At 48.4% G+C, this 23,702-nt stretch overlaps 1 protein-coding gene across 1 annotated transcript; it reads right to left on the bottom strand.

Annotated features, from left to right (window-relative positions):
* Positions 1 to 10,451: 10,451 nt before the first annotated feature.
* Positions 10,452 to 23,174, bottom strand: HSPB8 (heat shock protein family B (small) member 8). The gene is made up of 3 exons (XM_007938210.2): positions 22,808 to 23,174; positions 15,340 to 15,403; positions 10,452 to 10,611 (listed from the first exon to the last, which is right to left on the bottom strand). Exons 1-3 carry the CDS (start codon positions 23,172 to 23,174, stop codon positions 10,452 to 10,454), a joined length of 591 nt encoding a protein of 196 aa, XP_007936401.1.
* Positions 23,175 to 23,702: the final 528 nt, after the last annotated feature.

Here is a 23,702-nt window from a genome sequence, read left to right as displayed (position 1 = left end):
CTTCCTTCTGAGGAGTGGCTGGTGGGTTTGAACCGCCAGCCTTCTGGTTAGCAGTCAAGTGCCTTAAGCACTATGCCACCAGAGCTCCCTAGAAGCAAGAATATTGAGACTTTATCCATGTACTTTGGACATGTTATCAGTAGAGACTAGTCCTTGGAGAAGGGTATCATGCTTGGTAGAGTGTGATAGTTAAGGTTGTGTGTCAACTTGGGCAGATGTGATTTTAAGTCGGTTAGCAATTATGTAGTTACCCCTATAATGGGATCTGATATAATGTAACCACCTCCATAAAGAAGTCTGCCATGAGCAGTCAATCACTTGAAAGGGAGTTTCCCTTGGGGTGTGGCCTGCTTCTAGGATATATGGAAAAGCTCTGGCAAAGTTCTCTGGATTTTTGCTCAAGGTCTTGGTTCTGGCATATCATCATCTGAACTTGCTTCTCTAGAGAACCCAGCACAAGACAGTAGGGAGTCAGTGATAAGGCAGTGAGATGGGTTGACACAATGGCCGCAGCAACAATGGGCTCACACGTGGCAACGATTGTGGGGATGGTGCGGGACTGGTCAGTGTTTTGTTCTGTTGCACTTGAGGTCACCGTGAACTGGAACTGACTTGATGGCACCTAACAACAACAATGTATTACATCAAAGGCTCCCTTATGAGAATCTGATGTTAGACTTAACAAGTTGGTTTACTTTTCTAGGAGGCCCTGGGTGGTGCAGTCTCTGGGTTAATGTGATTGGCTGCTAACCAAACGGTTGCAGGTTTGAGTCCACTCAGAGATGCCTCAGAAGAAAGGCCTCATGATCTGCTTCCGAAAAATCAGCCTTTGAAAACCCTGTAGAACACAATTCTACTCTGACACACATGGGGTCTCCATGATTCGGAGTCACCTTGATGGGAGCTGGTTACTTTTCTAATTATAAATGTGAGACTTTCTTGATGCAGAATATTTGGAAAACACAGACAAGAGCAAAAGGCTTGAACTTTCACCTTCTTTACAAAGTATGATGATCCTTTAAAAGCAACTGAAATATAAGCAGAAATTTATATTTATTTCCTGTTGGCAGGAAGCTCTGTTGTCATATCTGCTGTGGATATCATGAGCTGTCACCATTGGAACCAGAACAAGTTGGTCTGTCACGTAATTCTGGTGGAGCACAGACAGGCGCAGGAAAATTGGAATCATCTCATGCTATCAGGTCACCAGGCCATGTTTCCAAGACAGCTGATCCTCGCCACTCCCTCCCCTGCTCTGTGTCCCTTCCCCGAGAGTGTGATAACAACTAAGAAGTGGGCCTGTTTACTTTGCAGACTCTTTCTCTGAGCTTGCCAGCAACTCTCTAGAGGGTATTTGGCTTGGTGTTGAATTATTCCCATTTGACAGATGAAGAAACTGAGCCTCGAGGAAGCATTAAGCGTTTCTTTTATTTTGAAGACATACGTACTAAACTCATGGGTAACTTTTTCTCTCCTACCCACCCCTCAGCTTGGCTAATGCAGTGGTCTGCAACAAGGCCTGTCAGAGTTTGAAACTGGCTCAGCTCCTCTGCCACTCCCCAGGGGCACATTTCTGGATCATGGTGCCACTTTGCAGCATTGGCTACAGATTTAATGGTATCATGGGTGTGAAGAGTGTAGACAGTACCTTGTAGCTGACCAACATTCAATAATGTTATTATTAGTTTTCAACCTGTAGGTTTCAACTTAGACATCGTTTTCTTCCTTAGAACCTGTTGGGAGCTGTTTGCACCTCTACCCAGGTTGGTTCCAGCCCTTCTCTGGGGTCCCACAACCTTCTGTGCAGCCCCCTGCCATTGCCTCATTCTCCAGAAGTTCTTACACCTGACTACAAATAAGAATCCCTTGGGGAGCTCTTGAAAAAAGATCAATACCCAGACCTCACCCCAGAACAGTTAAAGCAGGATTTCTGGAAGTGGGGCCTGGGCATGAGTATTTCTAGACCATGAGCTTCCTAAGGGTGAAGATTTTGGTCTGACTTTTTCATAGATGCTACCCCCCAGCTCCCCAGCTCCCCTACCCCCAACACCACCACCACCAATGGTGGCTCGGGACCAGGCAATGCCTACCTGAGTGCCTGGAACAGACGTGGTACTCAAGAAGCATTTGTTGAGGGATTGAATAAATGCATGAATGCTTCACTGAATGAACAATGAGATGAGCCAGGAGGCCATGGACAGCTGCCTCATTCTTGGATTTCAACCTGGGTCCCTAGTCCCTTCATCTGGAAACTTCACACTTGGAAAGATCATGGCCACATGTGGGCTCTGCAGCCAGGTGGGGTCAGACTTGGGCAGGCACCAGCCCTGCTCTCTGATGTGTGCTTAGGAGAGACCTGAGGCATCGCTGTAAGATTGGCCTCAGGGACTGGGGCTCTGTAAGCAGCTGGAGTTGTCCAATGAGAAAAGAGCAGGAGCACACCCCTTCTGCCATCATGTGTGCAGAAAACGGCTCCAGGAGCCCCTTCAGTGCCCAGAGAGCCAGTGTGGTTTGATAAAGAGAGCTGGACTTAGAATCAGGGACTATCGGTTCAAGACTCAGCTCTTTCTTCTGTGGAATGCATGGTCTTGAATGAGTCCTTTTGCCTTTATGAGCCTGTTTTCTCATCTGCCAACTGGGAATAATAGTAGCTCCAGCTTTGGAGGAAAATTGTGAGGATTAAAAGGGACAATGCTCATGAAACAATTGGTACAGCATTTGGCATGTGAGCTGAGAGTGATCCTTACTACTTCTGTTATGACTCTATTACGATGTAATTATCAGTGTATTGGTAATAGTTCCACTGAAAATACTGTGGAGCACAATATTACTCTGACACACATGGGGTTGCCATGAATTGGAATTGATTCCATGGCAACCGGTTTTTGGCATGTCAATCAAATATTACACCCCAACTTAAAGAAAACAAAAATCCTCACAACCAGGCCAAAAAGTTACACCATGATAAATGGAAAAAATACTGAAGTTGTCAAGGATTTATTGATTTTTACTAGGATCCACAATCAACACCCATGGAAGCAGCAGTCAAGAAATCAAATGACATGTTGTGTTGGACAAATCTGCTGCAAGAGACCTCTTTAGTGTTCAGAAGCAAAGATATCATTTTAAGGACTAAGGTGAATTCCACCTGAACCATGATATTTTCAGCCTCTCATATGTGTTGCAAAAGCTGGACAATGAATAAGAAAGACGGAAGAAGAACCAATGCATTTGAATTGTGGTGTTGGCGAAGAATGTTGAACATACCATGGACTGCTGGAAGACCAAACACACCTGTCTTGGAAGAAGGACAGCCAGAGTGCTCCTTAGAAGGAAGGATGATGAGATTTCATCTAAGGTACTTTGGCATGTTATCAGGAGGAACCAGGTCTTGGAGAAGGACATCATGCTTGATAAAGTAGAGGGTCAGTGAAAAATAGGAAAGTCCTCAACGAGATGGATTGACACAGTGCCTACAACAGTGGGCTTCAACATAGCAGCAATTGTGGGCATGGCTCCAGACCAGGCATTGTTTCATTCTGTTATACACGGAGTCGCTGTGGGTCAGAACCAACTCAATGGCACCTAACAACAACAATAACAAATGTTAATGATGTTATTTTTGATAACTTAAACTGAGTATTGATGTGTTCATTGGAAAGTAATCTATCTGTTGGGCTTTACAAGTAGTGAGAAGTCAGCCACTCTTTTCAAATAGACTGTGAGCCCCCTGAAGGCAGGGCTACACTCCCCTCATCTTTGTACCCACATCTCCAAGCACAAGATCAGATACAATCAATAGACTAACTGTAGGGATATTACTAACCAGTGCTGGTCTTGGCTGCTACCAGGAATCTTATCACTCCTCTCTTTTCCCCTTCTGAACCCATTGATAAATAACGGTCACTCATATTTATAGGGAATAGTGGGTGGTGCAAACAGTTAACATCCATGGCTGTTAACCAAAATGTTGGAGGTTTGAGTCAACCCACAGGTGCCTCAGAAGAAAGACCTGGCAATCTAGTTCCAAAAAATTAGCTATTGGAAACCCTGTGGAGCACAGTTCTTCTCTGACCTCATGGAGTCATCATGAGTAAGACTCAGCTGGATGGCAGCTGCTTTTGCTTAACATTTATAGAGCAAGTTCATTGTGCCTGGCACTGACTGGGCACTGGACACGCATCAGCTCACTGAGTCCCCATAACACCCTCTTTGCACAGATCCTTGGGCGCCCCTGGCCCAAACACGTGCAGTGATTGACTCAAGTGGCAGAGCCTGGGTCAGAAAGCCATCAGGTTGTCTTGGAAGATCCAGCTTTAGCCTCACCCTGTACCTCCTTTGCAGACCTGGAGCTTCCCCACCTTCCAAAAACTCCTGGGCTGAGGACATTGGGTCAGAGGAGACTGAGAGTAAGGCCGTCTCCCGCCAGCTCCAGGTGTTGGCTCAGTTAGGAGGCTGTGTTTATTTTCACATTATGACGCACAACCCATGAGGCACCAAGGGGCTGGGGAAGGGGGAGAAACCAGCCACCGATTCCCGGAATTTATTTCAAGATACATTAATTTGTTTCTTGCCTTCAAGGTCAAATCAAGCCATCTCCATATATCGCCATTGGCAGCCAGCTGACTGGCAGGCAGTAGGGAGGGGGTAGAGGATGGGGAGCTGGGTCAAGGGAGGTGGGGTGGGGGAGCAGGTACGTCCTATGCCAACATCACCAATGTCCGGGAACAATATTTCTCTGCTGTTTGGTTGGGCATCTCTGGGGAAGGGTAGAGTCATACATTTTGATGCTAAGTCTTGTGTCTTTGGGCCAGAAGTTCTCAGAACTGACATGAGTCAGGTTTCTGAGGTTGAGATCATGCTTTTAGCCTAATTTCCCAGGTGATTCACTCTCAACCATTTATTCATTCATTCTTTCAATAAATAATCATTGCTTATGATGTCCCAAGTGCTGCTGTTGGCATAGAGGACACAGAAGTGGATAAGGAAGGACAAAGTCCCTACCCTTTGAGAGTTTGCTTCTGGGGGGGGGGGCGTCTGTGTGATGTGTGTTGGGGGCAGCTTCAATTTAAAAATGCATGTGTGTTCCCAACCAAGCAAACACAATTCTGAGAAGTGCTTTGGAGTAAATAAAGCAGTGTGATATATTTACGAACCAGGGATTGGGTGAGGGGCCACTGGATTGTGGGGCCTCTCCGCAGAGGTGGAATTTGCAGGGACACCTGAGGATATGAGAATATGAAGGAAGTAACCAGGCAAAGAGCTGGGAACAGAATGTTTGTGACCAAAGGAACAGAAACTGTTAAGGTCCTGTGATTAAGAGCAAGTATGGTGTATTTGAGGGACAGAAAGGAAGCCTATGCACAGTGAACAAGAGAAGAAGTTGTAGGAGGAGATGTTGGGGAGGTGACCAACGCCAGATCAGACAGGGCTTTGGAAGCCATTAAAATGAGTTTTCATTTTATTGGTTCAGCCATTCATCCAGGCAATGAGGGAGTACTAAATGCCTCCTGTGCACCAGGTATTATGTTAGGAGTCAGAAGTACAGTGGGGAGCTGACCAGATGTGGTCTTTGCTTTCAGGAGATTGGGGATCTGATTGGGAAGGTATGCAGTCTTGTAAGATTTAAATTAAAAGGGCTCATGCCTTTGCCCTGTGCCTCCTCCAGGAGATCATTGATGTCTCAGAAACAAGTGCCTGTCCCCAAAGAATTCCCCTCTCTATTCACTTTGCTCTGGGTTGCCCTCAGTCTCTACCCCATGGGCAATCCTGAATGCACCCTCTGCCAGAGACCACTCACATCAAGCGTTCCTGGGAACATCAGGCTTTCCAAAAGGTTGGGATTGGCATATGAGTGTGATACCACAATGCACTTAGAATTTAACCAAGTATATCATTCATTTAAGGAGCTCTGGTGGCATAGTGCCTAAGGCACTTGACCGCTGACCAGAAGGCTGGTGGTTCAAACCCACCAGCCACTCCTCAGAAGGAAGGTTGGGCAATCTACTTCCGTAGTGATATTGCCTCGGAAACCCAAGGAGGGGTCGCTATGAGTCGGGTCCGACTCGACGGCACATAACAACAACAACAACAATGGGAGTCATGGGAGCTCTGGTAGTGTAGTGCCTAAGGCACTTGACTGCTAACCAGAAGGCTGGCGGTTCAAACCCACCAGCCACTCCTCGGAAGGAAGGTTGGGCAATCTACTTCCATAGTGATATTGCCTCGGAAACCCAAGAAGGGGTCACTATGAGTCGGGTCCGACTCGACGGCACATAACAACAACAACAACATTGTTCGTTTTGGGAGCTCTGGTGGTGTAGTGCCTAAGGCACTTGACTGCTAACCAGAAGGCTGGCGGTTCAAACCCACCAGCCACTCCTCGGAAAGAAGGTTGGGCAATCTTCTTCCATAGTGATATTGCCCCGGAAACCCAAGGAGGGGTTGCTAGGAGTCGAGTCCGACTTGACGGCAGATAACAACAACAACAACATCATTCATTTAGGTTTTTGGTCTATCTACCACCTAGTATTTCTCATTACAGTTCAGCCCCCATCACAGTATCAGACCCTCTCACCTTGGAGACCCTGCTCACAAGCTTGTGCAGATTCGGGTGGTCCTTCATGCCCTTGGCATGGGTACCATCTGTCTGCTCACAGGTGTCACCACTGAGTGGCACAGAACTGGCAGTCTTGATAAGAACGGTCTTATATTCCTCCTCCTCCCAGGCTCTCCAAGTAGAAAGAAACAGTCCCCACCACCCAGCACAAGTCCCCAGTAAATATTTGTTGAACAAATAGCTCGTGACTTGGGATTTTCCCCAATGCTTAAGTGACTCCTTCTTGAAAGCAGAGCAGCTGGGGCCAGAGTTTTCATTATTGTTCATTCTGCTACACAAAGACCTAAGCTGTTATAATGCAGTGGACTGTGTTGGGATAATGGCCAGCCTGGTGGGAGTCTGACCTGAGACCCTTAAGAATTAGCCAGAGAAGAGGGTGAAGGGTTAATCCTTGGCAGAGAGAGCAGCCTGTGGTGGCAAGAAAGGGCCTGTCGGAAGAACAGAGGGAAGTTAGGTGGGGCTGGAGGACAGAGGGTGGAGGGTTAGGGCAGGGGTGGAGAGAGGTAACCTGGGGACAGATCCTGCAGTGCCTTGTAAGTCCTTGGGAGAAGATTATGAACAATGGGGAACCATCAAAGGATTTCATTAGGGACATACCTTTTGCATTGGCTCATGTGTGTTTTGCTGGAAGGCCCTTCCTACCCCTACCCCCTGCTTGCTCAAGTCCTGCAACTGTACCCTGTGGTGGTTATGTTTTTGTGTCAACTTGGCTGGGCCTGGTTGAGTGGCTGGGCAGCTGGTGGTAGTTATTCCCCATGAGGAGAATGGCAATCAACTCCATGGTGGGATCTACCACAAGCAGCTACTACCTACCTTTGGGCTGTGGTCTGCTTCCCATATATAAGTAGAGAAGCCTTTGGGAATGGTCTCTAGCCTATGGCACGCTTGGACCCTACGTGTAGCTGTGTCATTGCTCAGCAGTCTGGCATGCTCTGCCGACCTTGGGACTTACAATGGACTTAACAGCCTGCCATGTGGTTTGGTGACATCGTGAGTGGGCCTTTTTACTTGTCAATCTTGGGGCTTCTCAGCCTCAGCAGCCAGCAGCTGTCTGAGTGAAGAAAAGCCTCTAGTTCCAGTGGGCTGGGAGCAGGAGGCAGAGCTGGACCCCAAGGTTGAGGGGCTTTCACCCAGCCCCTAGAGGCTGGCACTTTGAACTTGGACTTAAAGCCTCCAAATTGTAAGAATAAACTCCTATTTGTTAAGGCCATCCCATTTGTGGTATATTCTTGTCAGACCGGTACTAGGGAACGTACCCAATCATCAAGACGTGACAGGAGTGATCCATCCCTGAATCCTCCCTCCCACCCCAACAGCCCCAATTTGAAATATCACCTATTTCCATAATTTAGACCAACTCACTTAAGACACACTCATGCTTTGCTTTGTTGGGAGAAAGGCAGAATAGAGTAATGGTTAAGAATGAAGATTCTGGAGTCAGGAGGCCTCAATCTGCCACTTACCAGCTGTGCAACTTGGGGGCAGAGTACTTAATCCTTCCATGCCTCAGCTTTCTATCAGAAAAATGGAGGTAACAGCTGGACCCACCTCATAGGATTGTAGTGGGATGAAATGTATCAATGTACATAAAGCCTTACCATAGTGCCTGGCATACAGAACTCAACGAGAGCCAGATACTCTTTTATGTACCTACCTCTGTTACTGCACTGGGAGCTTCTTGTGGGCAGGTATTGTGCCTCGTGGTTTCCTGTATCCTGGCCACCAGCACAAGGCACCAGGCAGGTTTGGTGCCCAGGAAATATTTACTGAGTTATGCTGTCATTTGAGGGTTTGGAGGTGCCCTTGAGAAGTAGCTGAGCAGCTCCTCGCGTCAACTCCTCTTGAAAGCAAGCATCTAGGTTTGAGCTCTGCTCTGTCACCATTTGACTTACCTTTCTTCTCTGTTAGCTTCAGCTTCATTGTGAAATTAATATCTACTTCCTGGGTGTCATAGAGGCTCCAGGGATGAAGTGTATGACTCAGGTCTGGCCAATTGAAGCATTGGTTTCTTGGACTGTGCTCACTTCAGGGATGTTCATGTGACCCAAGCTGGCCCAGTAAGAATGACTCTCAGGAATATGACAGAAATTACTGAGAAAGCCTTTTTTCCTTTTGGGACTAGAATGTGAGAGGATATAGGCCTATTAGGACCACCATGTTGTGACCACAATGAGAGGACCTAGAGTTATGGAGGGCTAGAGAAAGAGAAGTGAGGGGGCTAGGGGGCATCAGGGATACTGGGAATGAAGCCAGCATTGCAGGCCCCAAAGATGTTCACGGCCTTAGGGGATAAATCCATGGCCATCTCTTTCCCTTTTGGCAGGGATTGGCCTAAGGGTAGACCTGTGACTCAGTATCAGACAATGAAGCAAGTCTTCAGGAGCTTCTGAAGAATATTTTGCTCAGTGATTAAAAAGGAAAGCCATATGAGATCTTTTTGCCCCTGCTTTCTCTTCCTATACATTGACATGTGAGGATAAGATGTTTGGAGCTGCCGTAGCCATCTTGTAGCCATGAAGGTAGACTGAGTAGACTTGTCAGAGATGGAAGAGGAAAAACAAAGAACTACTCTGGGTTCTTGGTCATCTAATAGCTGAAAAAAACAACTCTGAAGCCACTTATCCTTAGACTTCTTGGGAAGCTAGACAATGGATGTCTATGTCATGTAGGCCATTATTTGTTGGGCATTATTACTTGCTGCCATGGGCATTCCTAACTGATATAGCAATGTCTAAGCCATATTTAGTTCCTCATCAAAAGCAGCACACCAAGCTAAGAACATCAACTCCTTTATTATTATTATTATTTTCCCCTAAACAATGGCACAACTCAAATAACAATGACACACATATCCCACCCGTAGACACAATACCGCTAGCCTGCTTGCCAGGTTGTCTGGCCTTTGCTTGGTTCCTGCGGGGGGGGCTATCTAGAGATAGCCCCTCTGTAAAAATCCCAACTTTGACACAGGGGACACAAGAAAGTGGGGACTTTAGCCAGAAAATAAACTGAGGGGCTTTCCGAGTCCTTAGGGAGTGACAATTTGGGAACATGCTGTACATGCCTGAGCAGCCGGCAGAAGGCACTATTTGTTTTCATGTGTTTGGTGGATCAATCCGATATGGCGATATAAGACCTGTCTTTAACTCTTTGGAAGGAGCTCTTGTGGCATAGTGCCAAGGCACTGAACTGCTAACTCGAAGGCTGGCAGTTCAAACCCAGCAGTCGCTCCGCAGAAGGAAGACTGGGCAATCTACGTCTGTGAAGAGTTACCTCCTCTGAAACCCAAAGGGGGCCGCTATGAGTCAGAATTGACTCGATGGCAGTGAGTTTATTTTTGTTTTTTGATAACTCTTTGGAGACCTGGGTTTCAGGAACACAGTGGGATGAGCCAGTGGGTTCCATCAACCAAAGCATGGGGTAGGCATGGAGGCTGGAAGTCCAGAATAGGGATCTGGGTGATGGGCCGGTCCCCAGAGAAAGGCAATCCTCGTGTTAAGCCATTAGGTAAGAGACAACGTGAAACGTTAAGTCCCCTGTCCATGTGTTTGCAGCTATAGAATGTGCAACATTTTCATCATGATAAAAAAAAGTAAAGACAGAAAAGCTCCCAGCACTTTGGCCTAATGCAACTAAGTGTGTCTTGCCAATTTCACCATCTTATGGAGAAACCTATTGCTACACTATCCGGGGAATCTGTGGTCAACTCCCATCCACCTCCCGCCAACATGTTAATCACACTAAATCTATCAGTTCAGCTAAGGTGATGTAGCCTGGAATCAGAGAAGCCCTGGGGTCGGGGAGGAATCAAGGATGGGCCAAGGCTGGCATCTCAGGTACAGGTGACTTCCTGGCCGTCTTGGGGAAGCTCATTGTTGAAACTGGTCTCTCCAAATGGTGAGTACGGGGGAACCTGGGGCGCTTCGATGATCAGCAGGCCTTCTGGGGAAAGGGAGGCAAATACTGTCACAGGGTCCACCTCTGCAGGAAGCCTAGGAGAAACACAGGAGTTATTTTTAATGTAGCTTAAAATGTCTTTTATTCATTCGAAGGAAAATAAATTGTGCTAAGAGCTTAGACTTTGGATACAATGATGATCTTGGAGCCTAGCTCTGCCCTGTCAAACGTGAGCTTGGGAAGCCACTCAATTGCTCTGAGCCCGTTTCCTCATCTGTAAAAATGAGATCTAAGATAAAGGGTCTGAAGATGATTTGCAAAAGGTAAGATGCTGCAGGAACAGTAGTTCTTAACTTGAAAAGGAGCTTGTGGTCCAGGGGTCTGGGTCCTAGGTTGAGGCCTCCTTCTTAGTGCCCACAACTGATGGGCTGCTGGCAGAAATGGTCACCATGACATTCTCCCCTTGGGAGTCCCCAGGTGGTGCTAATGGTTAACGTTCTCACTACTAACCAAAAGGTTGGAGGCACAGGTCCATACAGAGGGCCCTTGGAAGAAAGGCCTGGCAATTGACCCCTGCAAAACCAGCCACCAAAAACCCCGCGGAGCACAGTCCTCTGACAAAGTGGGGTTGCCGTGAGTCAGGGTTGACTAGATGGCAGCTGATTTGGTCTTTGGTCTCTATCACCTGCTACTTTCCCTTTTAAACCAAAAAAACAAGCTGACCTAAGGATTAAAACCCTAGACAGGCAACATTATCTTGTGAGAATTTAACCATGTTTTGCTTTCACTGGATTTATTTTTATGGCTGCCTCCTTCAGTGAATGTTGTAATAAGAACTTAATCAAAAGTGAGGGGATCTAAAACATACGCACATAAAAAAAAAAAAAAAAGTGCAGCAAATAATGTTACGGGACTGTAAGCATATAGGCAGGAATAATGAAGCTGGCAGAAATCTTGTGAAGACTGGAATTAGGTCTTCCCTGACCAGACAGGAAGGGCACGGACTCTGAAGGTGGAGAGACATAGGGCCAAAGCCCAGATCAATTTGCTACCAGCTGTGTGACTGGCTGCGCTCTGTCACCTCTCTGACCCTCAGTTTCCATAACCCGTAAAATGGGTTAGTAAAACCCACTCTGTAGGATTTGTATAAGGATTCAGTGAAATTAAACCGGCTAAGCTCAGCATGGCTACTGGCACACTGCACATGGAAAGAAGTGGCAGAAAGAGGTCTGGGAATGTGTGGAACACACACAAAAGTTGGCTTTGTCTCTGTGTGTCCTCCATCTATGGCTTCCTGAGGCCCCCGCCTCCGTCTTCCTGTTCTGTCCCAGTTGGGCGTGGATAATAGCCCATCTGCCATCCTTCTTGCCCTGCCTCCAACCTAAGGGGTGAACTCCAAGACCACTCCCCCTCCCCGGTCAAAATGGAGCCTTTCACATGGGGATGGATATGAAGGACCAATGTCCCAGCCAGGGTAGGACAAACAGCTGGGGCCTCCCTAGTTTCCTGCCCGGATGGAAATCTCCAAGGATCTCAGCATGGCTTGAAGGGGTTTCCCTTGTCCTCTAATGACATGGCTTTTACTAGGAAAGGCCCGAGACCTCTTGAGATCTGCCCAAGGCCAGCCCAGGCTACAGTCTCACTTCCTGGAGTCTGACTCCAGGCAGAGCCTCTCCTTGTCCCAGCGGCTCTTGTGTGAGCTGCTTTTAATCCCAGTTCCCACGACTGAGCACTGACTCTATCCCCCACGCTCAAAGCTTCACACACATCCCCTCACTCCCCACCACAACCCCATTCACGAGGGAGTGAGGACCAGAAGCTCAGAGCAGTTCAACAAGTTGCACAAAGTTACCCACTTATATTACTGGGCAACCAGGACTCCCTACACTCAGGTGACACTGGAAATATTTAACAACTGCCACGGCTGGATACAGATCAGACGTGACTGATGCATGTTATGATGCTGGAGGAGGCCCCCGGGAACCCCCTACTGGACCAGGTGCTAACCTTCAATTGTTGGAATATGACAAAGCTTGGAGGGTCCTAAGAATAGGACCAGGATGGTAAATTGGCTAAAGTGGGCATTAGTAGGGCTCAGGGCAATCAACGGCTTATTACTCATTTCTGACTCATGACCCCACATGTGTGGTGTGGAACTGTTGCGTTAGATTCTCAAGGCTGTCACCTTTCAGATACAGATCACCAGGCCTTGCATACAAGGCACCTCTGTTGGCCTTGAACCACCAGTCTTTCAGCACTTACCTGTTTGTGCCACCCAGCTATGTCAGTCAATGGCTAGTTTCCTGTTTTAACAACCAGCCCTGCTCAGCTGCTGAGCACCAGCAAACAGACGCTCTGCCTGGAGCAGCTACAGGCATTTCTTTCTGGTCAAGTAGCTCCAAGCTCCCAGCCCCCTATTTCCCTGAAGGCCTCAGAGCTGGTACCATTCCTGCAGAGGACTGTCTCTTTAAGATAATTATCACTTGCTTCTTTCTGGCTGGGTGCCTTTCACAGCCCTGCCCTGCCTGACTCCATCCTGACATCCTGTGTGATTCTCTTGGAAACATCAGCTCCCTCCCTCTCCCTTTTCCCTATTAGATCTGGTGGCTGTACTAGAGGGGGCACGTCATGGGGTGGCAGGCAGAGCCAAGCAGTGGAGGAAATTGGTTTGACGTTTGCCTTATCAGGAAGTGTCTACGGGCTTCCAAGAACTGCAGAGGCCCTGGGCGGGTCAAGAATGGGAATGTGGGGGAACAGACAGGGCTGCAGAATTATAGGCTGCCCAGAAGCCTGAGAATTCAGTTTGTGCCGTTTGCCCAGGCTGGGGGCATCGTTGTCGGGGTTGGTGGTAGAGGTCGGATTCAATAATGATAACCATAACAACTACCACGTGCTGTCACTTAGGAGGGCCTACGGCCTGCTCATCACTGTGCCATTATTCCATGTTCAATTGGTAACTCTGTAAAATTTCTGGGTGTTGCAACTGGTGAAGCACTCAACTAGTAACTAAAAGGTTGACAGAAACCTACTCAGAATGCCTCAGAAGAAAGGCCTGGTAACCTGCTTCTGAAATGACAGGCTTGAAAACTCTGTGGAGCAGCTCTATCTACTGTGCACAGACGGGGTCTCCGTGAGTCAGAATCAACTCAACAGCAACTTGTTTGGGTGTTTTGTTCTGTTTTTTTTAAACTCTGCACAGCTGGCCTCAGTGTCCATTTCAGAGAAGAGGAAATGGCACAAGGCCTGAGCACTGAGCTCAAAGGTTAGGAGACCTATTTGGATGAGTCCTCAGTTCTAGTTGTAAGGAGCTGGATATGCCTGTTCTGCTCTGGGACACTCAGTCCCCCCAGTACAAGGAGGGCAGTGTGTCTTTACTGCAGTGTGTCTTTACTGCCAAGGTAAGTGCAGTGATAACTGGGAACGACTTTGGGACAAAAATGCATGCAGTGGCCTGATGCTGGGTGGCGGTGAGGCATGTCTATGAAGCGCCTGGAGTTCCTGGAATGGTGCAAATGAGTAATGGGCTTGGCTGCTAACTGAATGGTTAGAGGTTTGAGTCCACCTAAAGGGCCCTTAGAACAAAGGCTTGGCAATCTACTTAGAAAAAGTCAGTCATTAAAACCCTCTGATACACAGATCTCCTCGCCATGAGTCAGCTGACTCATTAGTAACTGTTTTATTCCCCCTTTTGGTTTTGTTTTTAATGAGGCCCCTAGCAGCTGTCCCACAAATGCAGCCACGTTCTTCCTACAGGTGCTGCCAGGTAGGGGCTCCACGTAAATTTGGTGCATTGGCTCTAACTAGCCGTCGTGCTGTGCCCATGATTCCCCCAGGCCCAGCCCTTTCCATTAAGCACCTTCAGTGAGGTCCTACCACTCACGCCTCTCAGCAAAGCTTGCCCTTCCTTTGTCCCAGTCTCTCAGCCTCAAAACCCCCGTGTGGAGATCAGGACACCTCTCAACTTGATCCTGGGGGTTGTTTTGGGGCGGCGTTTCGTTTTCCCGGGCTTTGGGGGGTTCGGGGCGGGCTGCTTTTTGGGTTGTTTCCTTCGGGGCTTTTGGGCTTCGGCGGGGTTCTTTTTTGTTGGGGCGGGGGGGCCCCCTTCGGCCTTTTGGTTGGCTTGTTTTCTTGTTCTTTTTTTTGACTGAGGAGGAGACATTTCGCTTCTCTTTTTCTCAGATTCCTCACCTATGGGATTGTTAACATCCATCTCACAGGTAATAAGCAGATGAAATGACACAGGGACAGTCTCCTCCTGGGGTCCCATGGCAGGTTTGCAGGGACACTTTCTCCCCCTTTGTTGTGTGGGTCAGTTCTCTGCCTGTGAGGGTGTGTCAAGGGAGAGATGCTCAAGAGGGACACTCCCCAGATCTCAGGTCCCAGGCCTCCCATCTCCTCCATCCCCACCCCGAGATCAAGACTTGGAGGCTAAAAACCAACCAGTTGAACGGAACCACCAGAACAGAAATATTGAGGATGTTCCCGCAGTGTGAAGACCAACCAGTGTTACTGAACAGCAGGTGTAGACATCGTTGAATGGGAACCTAAACCGCTGGGTAAACCTCACTGAAAACACAATAAAGTATTATTTAAAAACAACAAAAAGCAGTTGCTGTTGAGTAGATCCCAACTTATGGCGACCCCACGTGTGCAGAGTAGAAGGACCCCAGAGGGCTTCAAGGCTGTGACCACTGGGAAGCAGAGTGGCAGGCCTGCTTTCCAGATGCCTCTGGATGTTCCAAGTGCCAATCTTTGGGTTAGTAGCTGAGTACTTCACTGGTTGTGCCACCCAGGGACTCTATTGGACTAAGGAGGTTACTTACTGGATTTTCTTTGTGAAGTTCTTGGAAACAATGCCGCCTTCTTGCTGCTTCTCTTCATGATTACCTGGAAGGAGAGAAGAAATAAGTCCTGCGCCAGTGCCCAGGTCCCCTTGGACTTAATTCAGGACTCAGGGTCAGATTCAAAGTCCTGACTCTGGCCCTGCCTTGCTGTGTGGCTTGAACTAGTAAGTCCAGTTGTTCAAGCTTCAGATGCCTCATCTAGTAAGTAGACCCACTTAAGCCCACCCCCAGGCTGGTTTTGAAGGTGGATTAAGACAATGGATAGACTTGACCATGATTTTGAGGCAGTTATCCATTCGAGTTGTTGTGTGTTGATTTTTGACTCATAGCAACCCCATGTAACTGAGTGGAACTGCCCCATAGGGTCTGTAGTCTTTATAGGAGCAGAATGTCAGGTCTTTCTACCATGGGTTCAAACCACCAACCTTTGGGTTAGTAGTCAAGTTCTTAGGGCCATTGTTGTTGTTGTTATGTGCCGTCGAGTCAGAGCTGACTCACAGCGACCCCTCCTTGGGTTTCCGAGGCAGTATCTCTACGCAAGTAGATTGCCCAACCTTCCTTCTGAGGAGTAGCTGGTGGGTTTGTACCGCCAGCCTTCTGGTTAGCAGTCAAATACCTTCAGCACTATGCTACCAGAGCTCCCACTAGGACCATTAGTCTTAGGAAATCATAGAAACCAGGTTACATGTTACCCCATATTTTCCAACAGGCTAACATCCCAGACCACAATGGTAGGGAAGAAGTGACGTCATCTATCCTGAGGACTAGATGCAAACCCAGCTCACTTAACCAGTAACAGTGGCTGTTGAGTTGAGTCCAATGCATGGTGAACCCATGTTTGTCAGAGTAGAACTGTGCTCCACTGTGTTTCAGAGGCTGACTTTTCACAAGTAGCTTTTATCCTGCAAGTGATGTAACACATTCCGGTCCTCGTGTCCCCTCCCTACTCTTCTTTTCTTTCATAGACAGAGTGTGTCTTATTTCTCTTTCAACAAACTGGATCAGAGCCCCCCAGAGCTGTACGTGCACCACTTCTTGCTCATCAGGCCACATTCCGCGAGACCCTAAACCCTTCATTTACACCAGGGATCCCTTCTAACAGCTTCTGCTAGACTCTAAATAACCTTCCGGGATGCAGTGTCTTTTTGCAGTTTTTTTTTTTTGTTGTTGTTGTTGTTGTTATTGTTAGTTTGTTTTGTTTTTAAACTGGCCATTTGTAATAGGTGATTATATTATCAATATTTTTTTTTGTCATATGTTGATAACTTTTTCTGATTACAAAATAATGCACGTTTTTGTTAGAAAATGTAGGAAACAACAACAAAAAATCAAAACCACCCATAATCACCTGAAGCAACTACTAGTACTATTTTCATACATGTCCTTCCGGATTTTTCTATGCTACTTCAAAATAGCTGTATGTTATACAGGCACCTTCTGGGGTAGGAACGAGTTCCAGTCCTAACTGTCTTCAAGAATCTGTAGATAAGTCAGAACAGGTGCATATGGTTCTTATTTAGTCTTATTTTATGGAAAAAAAAAAAAAGTCACCACACTGGTTCATTGATTTAAAAATTCCATGCACAGCATGAAAGGTGTTTGTGATGAAGAATTTGTGAGTATGGGTTGGTTCAGTCTTCTCAACCAAACCAAACCCAGTGCCACTGAGTAGATTCCGACTCATAGCGACCCCCATTGGGTTTCCAAGGTGGTAAATCTTTATGGAAGTACATTGCCCAGCTTTGAGGTGGCTGGTGGGTTCGAACCCCCAACCTTCTGGGTAACAGTCAAATGCCTTAGGCACTGTGCCACCAGAGCGCCTTAATCTTTTCAAAGTGAGGGCGAATTTACATAACATTAAAGGGCAAGTAGGAGCTCTGGTAGCATAGTGCCTAAGGCACTTGACTGCTAACCAGAAGGCTGGCAGTTCAAACCCACCAGCCACTCCTCGGAAGGAAGGTTGGGCAATCCTACTTCTATAGTGATACCGCCTCAGAAACCCAAGGAGGGGTTGCTATGAGTCGGGGCTGACTCAACAGCACATAACAACCACAACAACACAAGTCATCTGTAAGTTAGATGGTTTGTAACCTGGGGATGGATTGAATATGTATAGATGTGTATTCCATATTTAAAGTGAGGTAATACTGTATGTTACATTTTGAATAATACTTTTATACTTCTTTCCCCATATGACACCAGACACTCTTGACATCATCTTTACTGGCTGCAGAGCACACTGAATGTGGATACAGTAGTTTACCTAGACAGTTCCCTACTTTGGGGCTCCAGGGGGCTTCCCACCCTGGGACAAATCTCACTGCACTGGACATTCTTGTAGCTAAGTCTTCTTATTAGGCCAACGGTTTCTTTACAGTGAATTCTAAGGCACAGAATTTTTCTAAGGCTTTATCTTTGTTGCCAACTTGACCTGAGGAAGGGCTGTACCAATCAATTCTCCCACTAGGGCAGAAAGGAGTGCATTTATAGAAAATCATTTTTTGAGACCGGAATATGTGCCTAACCAGAACATGGTACTCTATAAATGAAAGTTTGTTCTAAGCTGCTAAGTCCATGACCACCAACTGGTCAGCTCTGACACAGGCCTGCAGCCAGAGAAGCTCCATTAGTTTGCTCTCCCGGCCCCTCCCTAAAGCCTGGGCCTCCATCAGCCTGCTTCCCCTGGGGAGAGGCCAGTGCCTCTGACTCAGCCCTTCTGCATCCTGGAATCTTCTTACACACTTGGTACCCTGGAAATAATCAATGATGATGATGATAAGACTAATAACAGCAAAGCTTACTGTTGGTGTCAGCCACTGTCCTAAGCACCTTTATCAATTCCTTTAATTCTCACAACAGCATTACGAAGTAGGTATTGTTGTCATTACCATTTTGTGGACATGGAAACAGAAGTTCAGAGAGGTTAAGTGACTGGCCCAAGGTCACACAGCTTCGAAGGGATGGAGCAAAGATTCAAAAGCAGGCAGATGGGCTCCAGAACACTGGGTTTTGGTATTGAGTCCTTGTTCTGGCATTTCCTAGGACATGGCTACCCTTTTCTGAGCCGCAGTTTATTCTTCTGTAAAATAGGGTGGCAATACCTTTGTTACTAGGTCCTAAGACAAAGGAATGAGAGGGAGTCGTGTACTCACTTTGTAAGTTGGAAAAATACTGTTTGAAAGTGAGTTGTTGTTGTTGTTGTTGTTTGCCATCAAGTCGGACCCGACTCATAGCGACCCCTCCTTGGGTTTCCGAGGCAGTATCACTACGGAAGTAGATTTGAAAGTGAGTACATGTGTTTTATTTTGCTGTTTGGAAAAAGGACTGCTTCTCTGAACCTAAGCCTTCCTGTCCTTGTTCTGCAAATAAGATACTAGGGTTAGGGAAGGAAGATCTCTGAGCAGGGGCAGCTCTGAGGTTTCCACAAAAAGGGGTCTAGAGAGGGGGCTGATGTGATTGAAGGGGAGTGTTACGGTTGGATCATCTTAAAATTTCATTTGCATACTTAGATTGTTTTAGGGGGCAATGGAAGGATTATGAGTGATTTTTAATTTCTTATTTTGTTTTCCTATCTCCATTTCCTCGGAAGGAAGATGGGGCAATCTACTTCCGCAGTGATACTGCCTTGGAAACCCAAGGAGGGGTCACTATGAGTCGGGTCCGACTCGACGGCACATAACAACAACAACAACATTTGCATTTCCTACCATGAAAATACTTCATTTTTATAAACAGAAATAAGTAATGACTATGATTTCTTTGTGAGAGGAAACCACCCGGAGGCCGGGGAAGCCAGAGGCCCTCTGCAGTTGCCATTTTCTCAGCCTGCCTCAGAGAGACTTTGGTGCCAAGAAGCAGGAGTCAGCACTTTGGGATATGCCAAACTTGACCTGTTTGCTACTGGCCCAGCTAAAGAAAGAAAGTGCTGCTTCCAGGGGACGCAGAGGCCTAGAGCATAAGTACAAGAAGCAGGAATAAGGCCTTGGGGCTTTCCAGTCCCTTCCCTGGCCAGGACTGCCCCAGTGGCCCATGAAGGGAACATTTCTTGGCTGGTGGTTGCTGAATTGGGGTGAGGGTGGGGCACAGAGGGAGTGACACGCAATGGAGACTGCCTAGTCCAGCATTGTCCAGACACTTCACTGGAACTAGACGCTCAGATGTGTTCAGATAATAGAGCCACCTACCTCTCAGAGATTCATAAGCCACACTAGTAAAGTAAAGGCCCTACCCACCAGCCAGGAGCTCTGGTAGCAGAGTGCCTAAGGCATTTGACTGCTAACCAGAAGGCTGGTGGTTCAAACCTACCAGCCACTCCTCGGAAGGAAGGTTGGGCAATCTAGTTCTGTAGTGATACTGCCTTGGCAACCCAAGGAGGGGTCGCTATGAGTCAGGTCCAACTCGACAGCACATAACTAACAACATAACCCACCAGCCACTCCTCAGAAGGAAGGTTAGACAATCTACTTCCGTAGTGATACCGCCTCAGAAACCCAAGGAGGGGTCACTATGAGTCAGGTCCAACTCAATGGCAGTGTGTTTGGTCTGGCTTGAATAAGTCCTGCAGTGACGAGAGCTGTTCATAGATTTGTTTCATCTGACACCTTCTAAAACTCCAGCTGCAAACTGTGGAGAGGCTGAGGCCGGGGAAGGAACACAGCTTCCCCTGTCTGCAATTCCTCAGATGCCTGGTAATACCTTATAGCACGTGGTTTGGCAAGTATTGGTCTAACCCACTTCCCTGAAAGATCAAGGGTAAAACAGACCCTAGAGGTGGTGGGATGCAGGCAGCCCACACAGCCAGAAATGGGTCCAGCCATCTTGACTCGCAGCAGTCCAGGCAGGCCTGGCTTTGAGTGTCAGACACTACCTCAGAGAAGTGGGTTATCTCAGGTGAGATACTTCCTCTGGGCCTCAGTTTCCTCATCTGGGAAATGGGAGGTGGCAGTCGTACCCACACTTCCTCAGAAGTCCTTTGGAGAAATGAGTGAGCCAACAGAGGTAGGAATTTCTCATAGGGCCCACCAGGCGCACAGTGCTTACTGAAGAATAGATTTGTCATGTGGTGTCAGAGGGAGGCCGATTAGACTCATGAGATCCTTGAAAGTCCTTGGATGTGCCTTTTTAGACTCCTTTTATGAAAGTCCGTGTGTGTGTGTGTGTGTGTGTGTGTGTGTGTGTGTGCTCGCTCTCAGGGGATTTAGATGCTGTCAAGCTGGGGCTGCTGACTGCACATGTGTGAGGCATTTTGCAACCTAAACAGATTCTGCCACTCATTGTCCTATTTTAGCTCCCAACCTCCCCATTTTACAGATGTAGAAACAGGCTCCAACACTTACTTGACCCAGCCTGAGGCCTCCAGACCCCATCTGTTGAGAAGTACCTACAAAGAAGGAGCTCTGGTGGCGTATGCCTAAGGCACTTGACTGCTAACCAGAAGGCTGGTGATTCAAACCCACCAGCCACTTCTCGGAAGGAAGATTGGGCATTCTACTTCCATAGTGATACTGTCTTGGAAACCCAAGGAGGGGTCACTATTAGTCGGGGCCGACTCGGTGGCACATAACAACAACAACAACAACAAAGAAACATGGAGGAAAAGCCCTCCAGGATGGACACAGAGTCTCCTGGAGGGACCACCAGGCACGGGAGCCCCTGGGCCCTGGGTTGGAAGCCTGTGCGATCCTATTACAATGAGGTAGGAGACGTGCCAGGCAGGCATTCTTCCTAGGTCCATTTTGCAGGCACTATGCATATATTGACGGCACATTACAACAACAACAACAACATCCATATACTGTCATGAATTATCTGCATGTGTTTAGTCTTCCCTACAGCCTTACAAGACAGAGAGAGCATTGTGGTCCCCATTCTGCAGATGAGAAAATGGAGGTGCAAAGCGGATGGAAAGCCTTTCCTGTCTACATCCTTGCAGCTAGTGAACAGACACGCCAGGAGTTGAGCCAGGTCTCAGGCTGGCCTGTACCACTCATTACTGATCGGGCTGTGCCACGGACCTGGTGCTTCATCAACAGCTGTGGCAGCCATAACACCACGCACTCCATGGGTGCCAGGCTCTCTGTACACCCTTGACATGCACCCCCTCACTTGATGCAACAATCCTTTTAAGGCCCAGCCATTTGGAACCAGAGTTTCCAGACAAGGAAACTGAGGCCCAGAGAAGTTAAGTAACTTGCACATCCTGCTGGCTGTGGCGGCACCAGTTTCAGAACTCATCCTTGGGTCCCCAGCCAGCTCTGAGAACCCGGGCTGACCCTCCATCAACACGTGGTCCCCGCGTGTCTCTGGGCCCACCACGCCCGCCGGGGCCTCTGATGTTTACAATTCTGCCCACGCAGCTTTGAAAATTCCCAGAACGCTGCCAGGGCTTGTCCCTGCCCAGCCTGCAGTGGCTTTCATTGATTTTCTGGCCGGCAGGCCTCTGCCAGGAACATGCTCTTTTTAATGGAGCGTTAATTGGAAGGGAAGCAAGAGAAAGCTTTTTGTGCTGTTTTATGGAGCCGGCACCGAGCCTCTTTGTCTCCTCTTTCCTTCTCCCCTGAGCCTTCCTTCTCCCGGACTGACCAGGCCCAGACGCCACTCAGTCCTGCTGCTGACTCACAGCGTGACCTTGGACGGTCCGCCTAGACCTCAGCCTCCTCAGCTGCAAAATGGGACTAGACACCCCGGCCTCTTAGGGCTGGAGAGAGGACTTGTTGGGATAAGGCACAGAAGCACTGTCCCAGCCCTTGGCACCTAGCAGATATTTAAGAAATGAGCCTGTCTCTTTTGGGCTCCCAACTCCCAGCAGCCAGCCTGGGTTTCAATCCTGGGTGGCCCTGGAAAAGTTACTTTAGCCTCTCTGTGCCTCAGTTTCCTCATCTGTCAAAAGAGACAAGCAGGACTCACCTCCTCAGGATGCTATAGGGAAAGGGCTTAGTGTGGTGTGTCCCAGGTAGTAAGCGCTCTATCAAAGTTAACAATTATTATCATAATCATATTAAGCTTCACTTTCTCAATCAGTGACAGGGGAAGGTGTTTCATGTGTAACCTGTGATGGTTATCACTACTGTCGTGTCAGCGTCAAACTGTCCTCCCAGACCCTGCTTTGTCCTGCTGGGGTGCAACAAACCCCACTTCTTCTGTGTCTTGTTAGCCCTCCAACAGCTGCTCAACCTGTTCTTAATGTGACCTTCTCGCTCTCGAAATATGTGATGGGGTTTCTGTTTTCCTGCCTGGTCTCAGATTGATACAGCACCCAAAGGCCCCCATAGCTGAGACAGGTTAGAGGAGAGCTTTTCCCTAAGATAACTTTGTGGGCTGCATTCCTGAGCCCTGAAGTCACCAGTGACACCAATTCAGCGCTTCCTCTCTAAGGAAACTCTCCAGGCTATTCTGGGGTGAGGCCTATGTTCCCCCCCAGTTCTCGCTCCCTCTTGCCCTGACTCACCGGACACCTCTACATATCCGTCCTTGGTTTTCACCATCAGCTCCTCTGGCTTGAAGCTGTGCACGTTGACACACACTTTCCAGGGCTCTCCAGGGAAGGGTGGGGGGCTCCTGCCCTCTGCAGGTACCCCGAACCTAGCTGCTGCAGTGGGCCCCCGGGGCACCATGCCGGACCTCAGGGTCCCTGGCCAGGCCGAGGAGAGCCGGGGCAGGGCCCAATCGGGCCAAGAGGCGGTCAAGTCGTCAGGAAAGGGGTCCATGCCAAAGCCATCGTCCAGCAGGCGCGAGGAGAGGGGCGAGTCGCGGAAAGGGTCTCGGCGGAAGCGGCTTGGGTAGTGGCAGGGAAAGGGCATCTGACCGTCAGCCATGGTGGCTCCGCGCTTGGAGGTGAAACCGAGGCTCAGAGAGAGAGCGAGCCACTGTCAAGGTCAGCAGCAAGGTGAGGTGGTGGGCTGGTCTTCAGCGTGTATTCTTCAGCCACAGAAAATGCTGGTCTTCTGTCAGGGGCCCCCAAGGCAGCACCATCCACTCCAGTGACAGAGGCACCCACCCAGCTGGGGTCCTAGCCCCCAAAGACACTCCAGTATCAGAGGTGACCCCTCTGGTCCCACAGAAGCCGACAGGGCCCCTCTCCCAGGGGCTCACCAGAAATCAGCAAACCACCCGCCGTGCTCCGGGCTGCCCAGGCTACCAGCCAGAGCTGCTGAGGTCTCCAGCGGAGCCAGGAGCTTAAGAAACCCCGAGGACGCGCCTAGAAACTTCTCCTCGCTTCTCGTGGGTTCCGAGTCTCCTATTTATTTGCTGCGGGAGGCAGGAGGCGGGTTTGGCAAGCCTGTCCTGTCACAGGAGTATTTGGAGGTGATGAACCAGTCCCCGAGAATCCACCGAGAGAACAG

The sequence above is a fragment of the Orycteropus afer genome, unplaced genomic scaffold (assembly GCF_000298275.1).
Source record: "Orycteropus afer afer isolate SDZICR_OR568_19922 unplaced genomic scaffold, OryAfe1.0 scaffold00048, whole genome shotgun sequence".
Classification (NCBI taxonomy): domain Eukaryota; kingdom Metazoa; phylum Chordata; class Mammalia; order Tubulidentata; family Orycteropodidae; genus Orycteropus; species Orycteropus afer.
The sequence above is the reverse complement of the archived record's forward strand: the minus strand, read 5'-3'. Positions and strand labels throughout refer to the sequence as shown.

Excerpts from the sequence above, each read along its gene's own strand:
- HSPB8 (XM_007938210.2), bottom strand. The coding sequence starts at position 23,174 with ATGGCTGACGGTCAGATGCCCTTTCCCTGCCACTACCCAAGCCGCTTC. Across the intron at positions 15,404-22,807 it reads CGGATATGTAGAGGTGTCCG|GTAATCATGAAGAGAAGCAG; the intron begins GTGAGTCAGGGC and ends CTCTCCTTCCAG. Across the intron at positions 10,612-15,339 it reads AACTTCACAAAGAAAATCCA|GCTTCCTGCAGAGGTGGACC; the intron begins GTAAGTAACCTC and ends TGTTTCTCCTAG.